The following is a 14,366-nucleotide window of genomic DNA, read 5'->3' as shown; positions in this document are numbered from 1 at the left end:
AGATTAAATGCAAGTAAACATATAAAAAAGATTGAGAAGGCTTCTCGGATCATGGCTTCATCACCTTTAAATTTTTCTATATATATAAAGAGCAAGTTGAAAACTAATGATTGGTTAAAAAGCATAGAGCCAGTCATCGTTGCATTTCAGTAGTTATCTCCTAAATCAGACGTCTCGCCTCTGCTCTTCTCTCCTATTTGAATAATTTGGATAGCTTAAAATAAAAGTAAAAATCAATCATTAGAATCTATTATAAACTGTTGAGAGAAACCCAATTGAGATCATCTTAAAAATCAAGTTACGTCACATTTCTATGAAAAAATTGCAGGCAAGAATTTCCCAGACAGTATACCAGAAAGTTTAGTCAATTCAACACGACGTGAATAATGGGAGATAAAAAAATATAAAAAAATTTTCTATACGCGAAATACTCCTCTTGGTGTTAACACAGGACTTAATTAACTAATTTGAGTAAATTAAGAATTTTAATTAACTTAGTTAATAAAATATATTATTTCTAAAAACACTCTAAATATCTTTTTTAATTCCGTTCTTTCTCTCTTACTTGATAATTATTAGAAAAATATCGGTAAGATTATTCTGAAAAAAATTGATAAATCAAAAAAAATTGTTCCTCAACCCAAAAAAGGGAGACTTCGTCGTAAGCAACCGGCACCTACTTTCTTTGACTGTTCCCCCACGTTGCATTATATAAGTGATATAACATGCAGTACAGCTCAAGCAACACAGGCAATCAACTCTGTAAAGCCATATATAGATATCACCGTTCTCCATTGCCAGAGAGAATCGCAAAACTGTCAATTAGCTTACTGATATTTATATATTAATTTGCTTGGTGCAGCGCTAGAAATTAACATAGCCATGGTTGAGCTTACCTTAAGCTTAAGAATGGTGCCAACACTTTTGGTTCTGTATTTTTTGCTCTGTTTGGCTTACTTAAGCAGTTGTGAGGCCAGAATCAGACACTACAAATGGGAGGTGAAGTATGAGTACAGGTCCCCAGATTGCTTTAAGAAGCTGGTTATCACCATTAATGGCAGATCTCCTGGACCCACCATCCAGGCTGAGGAAGGTGATACCATCGTTGTTGAACTCAAGAACAGTTTCCTGACTGAGAACCTTGCCATCCACTGGCATGGAATTCGTCAGGTAAGCCTTTGATTTCTCTGCATAACTCTTTTCACCATGCTCAGACAAAACGAAAATGTTTCATTTGAATCATTCTTTTTTTTTTTTTGGCAGATTGGGACTCCTTGGTTCGATGGTACAGAAGGGGTCACTCAGTGTCCTATACTGCCTGGGGACACATTCAAATACCAGTTTGTAGTTGATAGGGTAAGTTGTAATCCTCTGAGCCATCGTGTTGACTTTCCTTCAATGAAAGAAACGGCTCTAAGTATTGATCTTATCAAAATATCTAACAAGCTTGTTTAATTTGTAGCCTGGAACGTATCTGTACCACGCTCACTATGGGATGCAAAGAGAAGCTGGATTGTATGGAATGATCAAAGTATCACCTCGTAATCCTGAACCCTTTACTTATGACTACGAACGAAGCATTATTCTTAATGATTGGTTCCACAAAAGCACCCACGAACAAGCCACAGGGTTGTCGTCAAAAGATCCTTTTGTCTGGGTTGGAGAGCCTCAGGTAAACCACTTTGCTTTTCACTGCTCCAAACTGCTTCAACCCAAAATTCACCATTTTGTGCAAATATCGACAGTTGATTTATCGTTTCGATTGTTTTCTGCAGTCACTTCTGATTCAAGGAAGAGGAAGATTCAATTGCTCTAAACTCGCAACTCCAAGCCTAGACGCTGGAGTTTGTAACACATCAAACCCTGATTGTTCTCCTTATACACAGACAGTGGTCCCTGGAAAAACGTATCGACTCAGAGTTGCTAGTTTGACTGCCTTATCAGCACTCAGTTTTCAGATTGAGGTAAATCCTTCTGAGCATCTTTTGATTTCCTAACTCTGCCCCTGAAAATCGGCCTTTTGAATGGTTTCTGACGGAATATCATAACACGCAGGGCCACAACATGACGGTGGTTGAAGCAGATGGCCACTATGTAGAGCCTTTCCAGGTTCAAAACCTGTTCTTATACTCTGGAGAGACATACTCTGTTCTTGTGAAAGCTGACAGAGACCCATCTAGGAATTACTGGATCACTTCCAATGTTGTTGGCAGAAACAGAACCACCCCACCTGGTCTAGGAGTTTTCAATTACTATCCCAACCATCCACGGCGGCCACCTCCATCAACTCCGCCGTCTCCCCCTGCTTGGGATGACGGTGAACTCCGATTGGCTCAAAGCCTTGCCATTAAAGCTCACTCAGGCCATATAATCAAACCGCCATCATCCTCAGATAGAGTCATAGTATTGCTCAACACGCAGAACAAAATAGATGGTTATGTGCGTTGGTCAGTGAACAATGTCTCTTTCACTCTTCCTCACACCCCTTACCTGGTTGCCCTCAAACAGAACATGACCGATGCATTTGATCAGACCCCACCACCAGATAGCTACGATTTTCTTGGCTACGACATTTTCAATGTGGCAAACAACACAAATGCCACTACTAGCAATGGCGTTTACAGGCTCAAGTTCAATACGACGGTTGATATCATACTTCAGAATGCCAACACCATGAACAAAAATAACAGCGAGACACATCCATGGCATCTCCATGGGCACGATTTCTGGGTTCTGGGATACGGTAAGGGTAAGTTTGATATCAATAATGACCCAAAGAAATACAATTTGGTGAATCCTATAATGAAGAACACTGTGCCGGTGCATTCATATGGTTGGACAGCTTTGAGGTTTAGGACAGACAACCCAGGAGTGTGGGCTTTTCATTGCCATATAGAGGCACATTTCTCTATGGGGATGGGTGTGGTTTTTGAAGAAGGAATTGAGAGGCTGGGTAAGCTGCCTTCATCCATCATGGGTTGTGGTAAGACTAAAGGATTTCACCAGCCTTGATTCAACTCGTGCCGTTTCAGTTTTGTCTCACAACACTCCTTCTATGTAGCAATTAGATTTATTCATTCTTTATTACAATTGTCTGGCAATTGGGATTGACAGTATTTACTAAGTCAAACAAAGAAAAGATATTAGCATTTACATTTTACAACTTTTTCTGTTCAAAAAACAGAGGTCCATATATGCCACAACTTTACACTTCGATCATAAAATTCAATTCGCGAGGCTTTGGAGAAACGGATTTTATCGAAGCGATTCGAATCCAAACTAAACAATCTAAACTCACATGAACTCAGTTCTGCAACTTCTTAACCAAAGGGATAAAAATGCAGCAAGAGCATAAAGAAACCGATCTTTTAACGAGCACCTAAAGTATCTTCTGAAAGTAGGTGCACGAGATATATATATATATATATTATAAATTATATATTTATGCTTTCCGTTAGTCAATATGATCATCAGCACAGAGGAACAAATGAAGGAATTCAGTTTTTTTTTTTGTAAAAAAAAAAAAAAAAACTAGAACAAGAAACATTTCAAGAAAGCTCTGAATCAGCAGCCTTTTATCAATGGATAACAGAGTGCGCCGCATACGCCACGTTTGAAACTAACGAAACTGATGAAGAGAAACATCTGGTATTGACTCAATTTATGACTCGACTCAAGCTGCAAAGAGCTAACAGGGAACTATAGAAACAGTTTAGTGACCATGAAAAAAAAAAAAAAACTAAATGCGTGTCAGAAGAGACACAAACTTTGGAATCACAGGCCATGGTGATCTTCAATCTCCACCATCGGCTTGGCCTGAGGTATTGGCGGCTCGCTGCAATTTCCATTCCCATTTATAGCAGCACAGGTTCCTTCCATCATCTGATCTGCCGACGCATGAGCCGCTCCTTCACCTCCAAGTATACTGTCGTAAGCCGCAGCCACAGGACTGATATGTGGAAATGGCAAGTAAATACTATGCACCACCATCTTGATGTTGTGGATAACGTCCGGCACCTTAACCCTAACATAGTTAATCCTCATCGGCGCTGAGGTTAAGCCTCCACTGGAGGTAGTGATGAGCAGCGTTTGGCCTCGTTCCAATGTCGGCAGAGGCGTTCCTACCGGTAGCTTTTCCAGGTCCGTAAATGTCAAGTAATGATTCGGCACGATGTGGAATCTCACATTGCTGATATAAGAATGCGAACCGGAGAAGATGGATAGATCGTCAACGGCGAATATCGTCATGTTATTGAGGGTGACCAGCTCGGAGTACTTCACCTTCATCGCGAGGGCTAGGATGCTGAAGCCATTATTACGGAGCCGGAGAATCGCGTCTCTGATCATTAAGCGCATGATAGCTGTCTGCATTGAGCCGGACGGGATGTGGTGACCGGAACGATGATCTAGATGGTACGGGTACGAGTGTGAAGACATCCTCTCTACATCGCAAGAAAACGGAGACAGTGGTGCGACAAAGCCTTGAATGCCATGAATAACCACCATACCGTTGTTGAATAGTTCGGGCTGCGTGACCTCCACTCCTCCGATGAAAACCTTCACGTCAGCAGCATTGCTGGAGTTTCCGTTGATCGAATCAGAAGTGACAGTAATGCAGCGGCCTGGACTCAAGGTTTCGATCTTGGTTCCAAAGGCAAGTTTCCGCAGATAATCCATGGTAAAGTATCCTGGAACGATATGCTCACGAAGAAGATTAGGAACAGAGCAGGAGTAACAGGTGCGAATGGACGCATCTGACGCAGCAAAGATCGTAGAAGGACCGGTCCAGGAGGTGGCAGCGGGGGAAGTTGAGTCAGAGAGTGAAGGAGCCGCCGTGGCAAGCTCTTGAAAACCGAGATGAGACAAGATCGGAGGGAGGAGTGCCGTTTGAGAGAAGAACGAGTGTTCTTGGAGTTCTTGTGGAGTCGGCGGTGGCGTTAGCGGTACGGTTGGAGGCGTGAAGCTTCCTCGCAGCCCATCAATGGCGGTCACCGTGGGTGAGCAGAGCATCGCAACGATCGAAACAGCACAGAGCAATGAGAATCGCAGTGAAGTATCCATTGGCGGAGAGGGAAAAGAAATCAGAGAAGTGTTTGGGAATTTCAGAGAGAATGCGAAAGAGAATGAAAGCAGCGAGTGAGCCAGAAAGAATTTATGGGGGCAAGGGAGTGAGGAAGCGGTTATGAAATCGTTAGAGAACGCTGACGCGCGCGTGGAAGAAGCACGAGGATTGAGTGGTTGTGAGATTTTAGTTACATTTGGCGGGGAACGTGAAAACCGAAGGAAGATGAAAAATGTTCATTTAAAAAAAAAAAAAAAAGGAATACAAATTGAAGAAAGACACAATTCTGTAATTTCAGTAACTTGATCGGGCAATTCTTAAAGGGCCTTCATTCACAAATTTCGTTTCGAACCCAAAAGCCCAAGCCCACTCCCAATACTTTTGCTGGGGAAAATTTGGTCTACCAAGGAAACCTGAAAAGAGGGCCAAGTCTGAAATTTCAATGAGGCCCAAAAAGAGAGGCTAATCATTAGAGGGCCTAAATCCATGAATCAACCCCAGCAGGCCCAGGCCCACTTACAGCTGTCTGGAGGGTGATATAAATGATTAAGAGTCCGTTTGGTATGAGGGAAAATGAGATGAAGGAAATAGAAGAAAATTTTTAATAAACTCGATTTAAAAAATTTAAAAAGTGGGTTTAAAAGCTTTTAATTAATTTTCATTACTCTTTTATATTATTTCTTTTTTTTATTAAAATTTTAAAACCCCACTTCTCTAACTTTTTAAATAGAGCTCATTAAAATTTTTTTCCCTGTCCCCTCTCCTTCATTTTTCTTGTACCAAACAGTACCTAAGGAACACGAGGAAGAAACCGGTCAACTGGGATCAATATATCAATATCTATATATATATATATATATATATTTATGACATTTTTTGCCAACGATATATACATGTGTGTGTGATATAAAAATTATAGAGATATGTATATTTATAAATCATAAGCAGTTGAACTCGTCTTGTAAATTTTACATAATGCTAAAGAAAAAAAGTGATCTGATTGATATGGGCAGTCAAAAGAAACAAGTGAATCTTATTAATTAATTAATGAGTGATAATATATTAACGTGATTAACTGTGTGGAACCCTGCATGTTGTCGGAGGCTAACACATATAGAATAGGCCTTTACACTTTCTTAGGATGTGGTACCAAAAAAGGCAACATCAAAACAAAAATAAATAAATGAATAAAGGAATTCCAGCTGGTTCACGTTCTCTTTGAGAAAAGGATATGCTTCCCTTCTATATCACTCGTGATCCTTCATACTTCCTCTCCCTCGTTTCTTAACTTTGGCAAGCCAATCTCAATAATTTTAACCGCTACCCCTGGCAAGCAAGTTGTGAACCCTAATACTCCCTCTAGTACTGTAGTCCGATAATTAATTTTTAAATATTAAAAAAATTATTTAAATTAGTTATTTGTAATAAAAAATATATTAATTTTTTTAATATACTCTCTTTTTTTTTTTAATTGAACCCAGGATATCTATAGTATGTAACAGTGACTAATCCCTTCATACCGTAAACTTTTTGAAGAGATTTTAATGCTGGTCACTAAACTTTCTAATGTATCCCTTTAATCATTACCTTGTTAATAGAAACCTATTTTATTTATACAATCAATAAGAATAATTTATTAAAAAAATTAATAAATTTGGGAAAACTAAGTGGATTGATATATTTGATACCAGAGCAAATACCCCAATTAGTTTTTATATTTAGCATTGGATGGAGGGAGATCTCTTGTGCAAGGTCTAATTTTCATATCATTTCTTAAAACCAGAAACTATTTGCTGCAAAACCACAGGTACAGAAGAAGACCGTTGGAGGGAGAATTAAAAGCCAAACCAAGATTACATTATTTAAAATTAAATCTCCCCAACAAAACCACACCCAAAAAAAAAAGAAGGAAGAAAAAGCTTGAGGATTGAAAATTTACATAAGAGAGCAAGCATTAGGGTTGTCATCACTGAAGAAGGTGATGTAAGGGTCTTCATATCTTGTTACAAGGGCTCCAACGGAGGAGGAAGAAGAAGAAGAAGAGGCCTCAACGTTTCTGACAAAACCAGGAGGAGCCCTCTTATCATAAGCCGGAGCCGCATAAGGATGAGCCACTAAGTTATAAGGCACATAAGGCCATATCTCTGCTCTCTTCCCTGTCGATTTCGCCTTCTTCAACACCTTGCTTGCTTCCACATACCCTGTCACTGTCACTTTCTGCAACTTCCTGTTTATCTCCACCGATTTCACGCCTACATTCATCAACCAATCAATTAACACTCACATTCATTCACATATATCTGTTTCACTCTTCTTTTTTAGACATTAATGGCCTGAAAATACAGGCGGGATTGAGCCTGCAACCTCTTACTTATACAGAAGCATTCATGTCAGTCGACAACAAGGTCATTGGCATGTTTTACTGACCTTAAACCCACAAGTAATTATGAAGAGAGGAAAGTCTCTGTACGTTACCACTTAATGAAGAGAGGGCTTTCTTGACCTTAAGTTCACAGCCATCACAGTCCATTCTGACCTTGAGTTCCACGGTCTGAAATGGCTTCTTCTTCATCTTCTTGTTGTAGCTGCTGTAATAATCCAGAGTGGTGCTTCCAACTCCCATTTCTGTGAGTTTTACAGAAGAAAAGGGACAGTGTGTGAATATATCAGAAAACAAATGGAGGAAAGGTTATGTCACGGGAACGTTGAGATGTATGGGAGTTCATTTATTATTTATTTATTTATATATTGAAAAGGAGAAAGGAAAAGGAAGTACAGAAGAAGAAGAAGAAACAAGGAACTTGCTGGGAGGAAATGGGATTCCTTCCTTACCTGGGAATAATCAATAAAAGATGATGTAAAGGTATGTTGCTCTCTGTGTGCGATATGTGAAGACCTTTTTTTTTGAAGTTGGTTTCTCAGATCTTTATCTTTAAGAACATCACATGACACCGGTCTTCTTATAGAGAGGGCTTTTCTTCAGATTCAAACAGTGGAAAGGTCGGGGCCCCCACAGTCACCTGCATGAAAAAGTCCCCTGCAACCCTACTTTTGCCAGTTAATTAGTCTTCAATTAATTCTGATAAAAATAAACCCAATTATGTAAAGGTTTGGCCTCTATAATTGAATATCATCTAAGTGTTTATATATAAATCAACCTATTACTACCTCCGGTCTTTAATATAAAATCTCGTTTGACTTCTATTTTGATCATAAATATAAGGTTTCAATCCATTGTCTCTCATATTTATCCTTTTTTTTCAAGATAATCATTCTAATAATAGTAGTTCTAACCAATAAACTTGATTAATAAGAATATTTTAAAAAAAAACAACAAATATTTATTATAAATGACTAACTTAACTTATTTCTTAATCTATTCAATTAGTCAACTAGTTCTCATATTTAGGACCGGAGGTAATAATAAATTATGAGAGTAGAAGAGGTAAAATAGATAATGTGAATATATACAGGTTGTTTTTTATTCTACCATACGTAACAAATATGATATAGTGATATATCTACATATAATAAAGGAAAAAAAAAATAGAAAGCTACGGACATCTTTTATGCAAAACCAGATTAACATTTTATCAGTTCTTCAAAATAATTAGGATGTTATAACTAAAAAATGCAACACTCTGGGAAAGAGAGCTTAATAATAGAAAGAATAAGCAAAAGAATAAAGTGATAGACTGATGGAGGTGGAACGTGGCCGAGGAGCTTGGGGTTAAAGTTTAAACAAAGTAAAAGAGAAGGGTAAAAGTGTCAGAGCGGGACCTGGTCGGTTAGCTTCTAGGAATATGTCTTGCTCTGCCAACTAGCTCCATCCACGATATTTTTAAATGGTTTAGGCGTAAATCTATCCATAAAAAATTTCTCAATAACTACTGGAGGTAATAAAAGTTAGGAAAAATTGCAAAAAGAGACCATAAAATTAGAAAAATTACATACAGAAGATGATTCATAAAAATTGTTCTCAAAACCGATATTATTGTTGCCAAAACCCATACTATTATTATTGTGGGTCCCAATTTATAATTTTTTTAATTTTATGATTTTTTTATGATTTTTCCTAAAAATTGTTTGAATGTAAAGGTACATATGAAGAGTCAAAATAGAGTAAAAATGTCATGGTTATTAAGCGAACCAATATTGATCAGTTTAGAAAGCATTTCAATTAAGAAAATAATATAACACTATGTAACGTGTGTGGGAACTATTTGTTAAACTATCAATATTAGTTTACTTAATAGTCATGGTGTTTTTGCACCATTTTAAAACCTTTTTATTTGCACCATTTTTTTTCACTCTAATTAAATTTCTAAAATCCAATGTATGCAATAAAATGCAACGAAATGAATTCTATTTATATTGCATACATTGGTTTTCATTTTTTTTAAACCAGAAAGATTGGTTTTCATTTTTAGTATGATAATAAAATAATCAAATATTATTATGAACTATATATACACTAATTTTTACCATTCATACATTATAAATAATAATACTTATTTATTTTGGGAAATATATGAATATTTGTTGTAGGGGATAAGAACACAGATTTCTTATCTTAAGAGTAAGTAATCGAGTAAATTGTTTATAAACTCACGTAGGGGCTAACTACTCTTTCACCAAATTTAAGTTTCTTTTGAGTTGTAAATATGCAACTTGCACTTTAAGGTATCGAGGCAATGTAAAACGACAGTTACTTCAATTAAATAGCTATCACCTTTTAACCTCGAGGGGTTAGGTCAGCTGGCTGGGACTGTCCTAGCTTAACCACAGGTCTCGAGTTCGAGCTGTGGGAATGCAGCACCCTGAGGGGCCAGAGGGCGCCGACCGAAAGGTTCCTTACAAGCCCTCGATCCGGATTAGTCTGGGGACGTTGTCACGGCTGAAAGACGCCTATTTCCCTGGGATACCGGAGGAGAAATCCAAAAAAAAATAGCTATCACCTTTTTTTTTTCATTAGAAGAGAAAAAATATTTTAAAAATAAAAATAATTCATCCAAGTTGATTATAACTGATTGAAACGTTTAAATCAAAACAAGTTGATTTGAACAATTTTATGCTATTCACATCACTTGCTACTGTACTATCCATATACTCCTTCCATCTCAATTGTAAATTTAAAAATTATTTCAATAATGCAACAAGTATAAGTTAATACTCCTCCGGTCCTTATTATAAGACCCAATTTGACTTTTTATTTGGTCCTAATTATAAGACCCAATCCATTTTGTCTCTTATATTTATGCATTTTTTGTTTTTTTGAATAAATACTTTTATTTAAGTTGATTATATGGTTATATCATTAGTTCACATTCGGGCATTATCAGGTTCGTTTGATGATGGCTCTCCCAATTGATATGTAATATGTTATTATATCACATTATGTTTTAATTAACTAATTTCTTTGATTTTTTTCAATCTATGAAAGCTAGTTAATACTACTTCCAGTCTTAATTATAAGAGCTAGTTGACTAATTTGAGGGGATTAAAAAAAAAGTTAAGTTAGTTATTTGTAACAAATAGATATAGTCTTTCCTAAAATATCCTTACTAATCAAGTGTATTGGCTAGAACTATCATTATTAAAAAGATTACTTTGGGAAAAAAATACATAAATATGATAAACAAAGTAGATTGGAGTCTTATATTTAGAGCCAAAATAAAAGTCAAATAAGGTCTTATATTAAGGACAAGAGGTAATGTATGACTCTTATATAAAGCATTAGAGAGAGTACTACCTCCGATGCTTAATATAAGACATTATTTAACTTTTATTTTGGTTTTAAATATAAGACCACAATTCACTTTGTCTCTCATATTTATTTTTTTTCAAGATACTCTTTCTAGCAACAGTAGTTATAGCCAATACATTTGATTAGCAATGATATTTTAGGAAAGACAACACATATTTATTACAAATAACTAACTTAACTTTTTTCTTTAATCTCCTTAAATCAGTCAACTAGCTCTTATAATTAGGACCAGAAGTAGTATTATTTATAAACCATACTCACTTTAAATTTTATGAAAGTGGGAATCCCACAATCACATGTTAAAATATAAACATGTTGCTTAAGCCTTGAGGCAAAACGTCCTCCCAGGGACACTTAGATAGGGACATAGCATGAAACAAAATTATTCTCATAATTGCTTTAAAAAATATTAATTGGCCATACACCATAAATGAGATACTACCTGTAGTTCTTAATATAAGACCTAAATGACTAATTTAGGGAGATTAAAAAAATTAATTAAGTTAATTATTTATGATAAATAGATATTGTCTTTTATAGAAATCCTTGCTAATTATATGTATTAGCTAAAACTACTATTTGATGAAACTTTTAATATGTGCAACTATGACAAGAATTACTTTAAGAAAAATAGACAAAAATGAGAGACAAAATGAATTAAAATTTTATATTTAAGATCAAGTTGAATGTCAAACTAACTTTCATATAAAAGACTGGAGGTATTAAAAGATAATGCTTTCAGTTGGCCCCAAAAAAAAGTAATACTTTAACAGAGCTATATGTACAGTTGCTATTAAAGAGATAAGCACTATCTTTGTCATGCCAAAAATCAATGATCCCAAGTCTCATCTATATGTTTTTGTTTGTTTTAACTCTTGGGACTTTAGAAATGACATTTCCCATAACGATCATTATATTTATTCTAGTATAAGCATATTTTTTACAATTTTATTCCAATAATCATATTTGGTTCATCATAATCATGAAAACAAATATCTCTCCCATGATAATAATCTTTTTTCAAAGATTAGGAATCTTAATTCATGACTTCTCAATCCTGATTCCAACTTCTCAATTAGACAATTATTATATCCGGTTCTAATTATAAGATCTCGTTTGTACTCTATAAATGAGATTTTATAATTAGAATCGGAAGTAGTAATTTATATGACCTTATTGTTAACAAAATCTATCTATGGCGATTTTCATCATAGTCTACTGTTTTATTTTCTATCATCCTACTCCCTTTTTTCCCCCTCAATTGCAATTCGTATATTAGATTATGGTATACGAGAAATGATAAAAGCTTATGACTCAAAAAGCACCCCACATATTTTCTCATAAAGGAGATGATGAATTCTATATTCCAAGTGTTCAGAGCTGAGGTGATGAGTGGTTGTGTCTTTATCCAGATAAAAAAATGACATAGAAATAATCTTAATTAGTACTTCTGGTTCTAAATATAAAAGCTCATTTATAGTCATGAAAATAATCTTAATTACTACCTGTGGTCCTAAATATAAGACTTATTTATAATCTACAAATGAAGTCTTACATTTAAAATCGAGGGTAATTAATTATTTTTAGCATCAAAACCACATTTCTTTTTACTCAAGAAACTGAGGAGGTATTTGGATAATCCCAAAAGTACTTTTTAGAAACACTTTTTCACAAATTAAGACAAATTCCTCTATATATTTAATTTGTATACTGTAAAAGTACTTTTAAACTCATGATTTTATTTCTATCCAAACATCTTCTGAATTTCGAAGAGTAGAATCAATGTTCTGTTTCTCTGCGACCATGGTTTTAGTGTTTCTTAATAAAGAAGCTGTTAGAGACGACAAATGGATTTTCTTTATTAATACTTACCGTTCTTGATCATATCCATTATACTTTATCACCCAAAGTAGTTACCGTCAATCCACCAACCTCCATTTCAGAGATATTTCACAAGTAAAAATAAAAAAATGAAGCCATTAAAATAGTTCAAGTGAACCCGCATAAACCATTATTTTTCTTATGCATTACAGTCGCTTTTGAAAAGACAGGGCCAAAAGGTTTTTTTTTTTTTTAAAAAAAAAGAGCATAACGAATAGACAGAACAAAAGAAGTGGGTGAGAAGCATGCATCACAATATAATGAATATATATATATATATAGAGAGAGAGAGAGAGAGAGAGGAAATAGGAAAGCTATTCCATTAACGATGTGAAGTTGGATTACAGAGACAGTGATGTAACCAAGTGGCACGAAAGCCCTAAGTCATTGGTACCAATATAATAAACAAATATGTGTGTGTGTGTGTGTGTGTGTGTGTGGAGGGACCAATAATCTTAGATAGATTTATTGTTGGGTTCTTAGATTTATTGTTGGGCCAGTCAGTAAGTATATGCTAATTGGCTTGCTAGATTTGCTCATAATCCTAATGGTCATTTTTCACCTTTTTTTTTTTTTTAACTTACCATCTCCTTGGATGTAAGGGTTTAGTAGAGTCTGATTAATAAAGGATATAATATTGTTTTAAGCTTGGATTTTTCTTTGGGTTTCTTTGGTACGTAATACATGGTTCAACGTCCAATCTAACTTAAGAGGGTTAATAGAAGATCCGACCCGAAAGTAAAAGTTGTCATTGACATGTTAAAACAGAGACTCATCTTTAAAAAAAAAAATCACAAATTTAAACTCAATACCTTATATTTGAGTAGTTTTAATTTTTTTTCCCTACTAGAACCAACACATATTGAGAAATAGATTTTATTAAAAAGGGTATCAAAAGATTAGATATATGTGTTAAGATAAGGTATTAATTGCTAATTACTCCTCCGGTCCTTAATATAGGACCTAATTTTTGTGTTAGTTTTGGTCCTAAATATAAGACCCTTTTCTCATATTTATCATTTTTCTCTAAATTACCCCTATGGATACTCTCTCAACCATAATCAAGTAGAAGAAGGAGAGATGGTATTAAGAAAGATGATTTGGTGTTTTAGGAAAAATGTGTCATTTTTTTTATAATTAACTAACTTACCTAACTTCCTTAATCTAATCAAATTAGTTAAATGGGTCTTATATTAAGGACCGGAGGAGTATTAATTTTTCCTTTTTGGGGGGTGGTTGGGAAAGCAGGATATTGTGAGTTGCTGAGTTTGGAAATATCAAGTGGACACAAGGATCCATGTTTGTTTTCCTTGAAGGTCATGGTTAAAAAAGGCATTGAGTAATCATCTTTTTCATGCCTTCTCTTTTTCTTTAAGATATGCATGCCTGATTCTTTTTGTTCATAGCGGGGGGCGGCGGGCGGCGGGCGGGGGGGAAGAAAACTTTCGTTCGGAAATGAGCGGGGAAAGTGAAAACTAAACCCTAATACGCTCTCTTTCCCCAATCCAATATTTGGCATCTTTGTGCTTTTGTGAATCATGGGATCTTAAAAGCACTTATTCATACAATTTGAGATAAAATTAATCTCACATATTCACTTCATATTCCGTAAATTCTCAGTTTAAAAACTACTTTGGAAGGATTCTATCATCATTT

The 14,366-nt window shown here is 35.4% G+C and overlaps 3 protein-coding genes across 3 annotated transcripts; 1 reads left to right on the top strand and 2 right to left on the bottom strand.

Annotated features, from left to right (window-relative positions):
• Window positions 1-824: 824 nt before the first annotated feature.
• Window positions 825-3,054, top strand: LOC114714502 (L-ascorbate oxidase-like). The gene is made up of 5 exons (XM_028899240.1): window positions 825-1,170; window positions 1,264-1,356; window positions 1,463-1,672; window positions 1,776-1,964; window positions 2,056-3,054. The coding sequence occupies exons 1-5, from the start codon at window positions 883-885 to the stop codon at window positions 3,010-3,012; spliced, it is 1,737 nt and encodes a 578-aa protein (XP_028755073.1). The 5' UTR covers window positions 825-882; the 3' UTR covers window positions 3,013-3,054.
• A 720-nt stretch (window positions 3,055-3,774) lies between these two features.
• On the bottom strand, window positions 3,775-5,061 carry LOC114714516 (fasciclin-like arabinogalactan protein 21). The gene has a single exon (XM_028899257.1). It carries the CDS (start codon window positions 5,059-5,061, stop codon window positions 3,775-3,777), a length of 1,287 nt encoding a protein of 428 aa, XP_028755090.1.
• A 1,744-nt stretch (window positions 5,062-6,805) lies between these two features.
• LOC114714555 (heavy metal-associated isoprenylated plant protein 23-like) lies at window positions 6,806-7,949 on the bottom strand. The gene is made up of 3 exons (XM_028899306.1): window positions 7,895-7,949; window positions 7,538-7,687; window positions 6,806-7,314 (listed from the first exon to the last, which is right to left on the bottom strand). The coding sequence occupies exons 2-3, from the start codon at window positions 7,683-7,685 to the stop codon at window positions 6,998-7,000; spliced, it is 465 nt and encodes a 154-aa protein (XP_028755139.1). The 5' UTR covers window positions 7,686-7,687; window positions 7,895-7,949; the 3' UTR covers window positions 6,806-6,997.
• Between the last annotated feature and the right edge of the window lie 6,417 nt (window positions 7,950-14,366).

Source organism: Neltuma alba, unplaced genomic scaffold (genome assembly GCF_004799145.2).
Source record: "Neltuma alba isolate B1F8T4 unplaced genomic scaffold, ASM479914v2 tig00011509_pilon, whole genome shotgun sequence".
Taxonomy (NCBI): Eukaryota; Viridiplantae; Streptophyta; class Magnoliopsida; order Fabales; family Fabaceae; genus Neltuma; species Neltuma alba.
The sequence above is the reverse complement of the archived record's forward strand: the minus strand, read 5'-3'. Positions and strand labels throughout refer to the sequence as shown.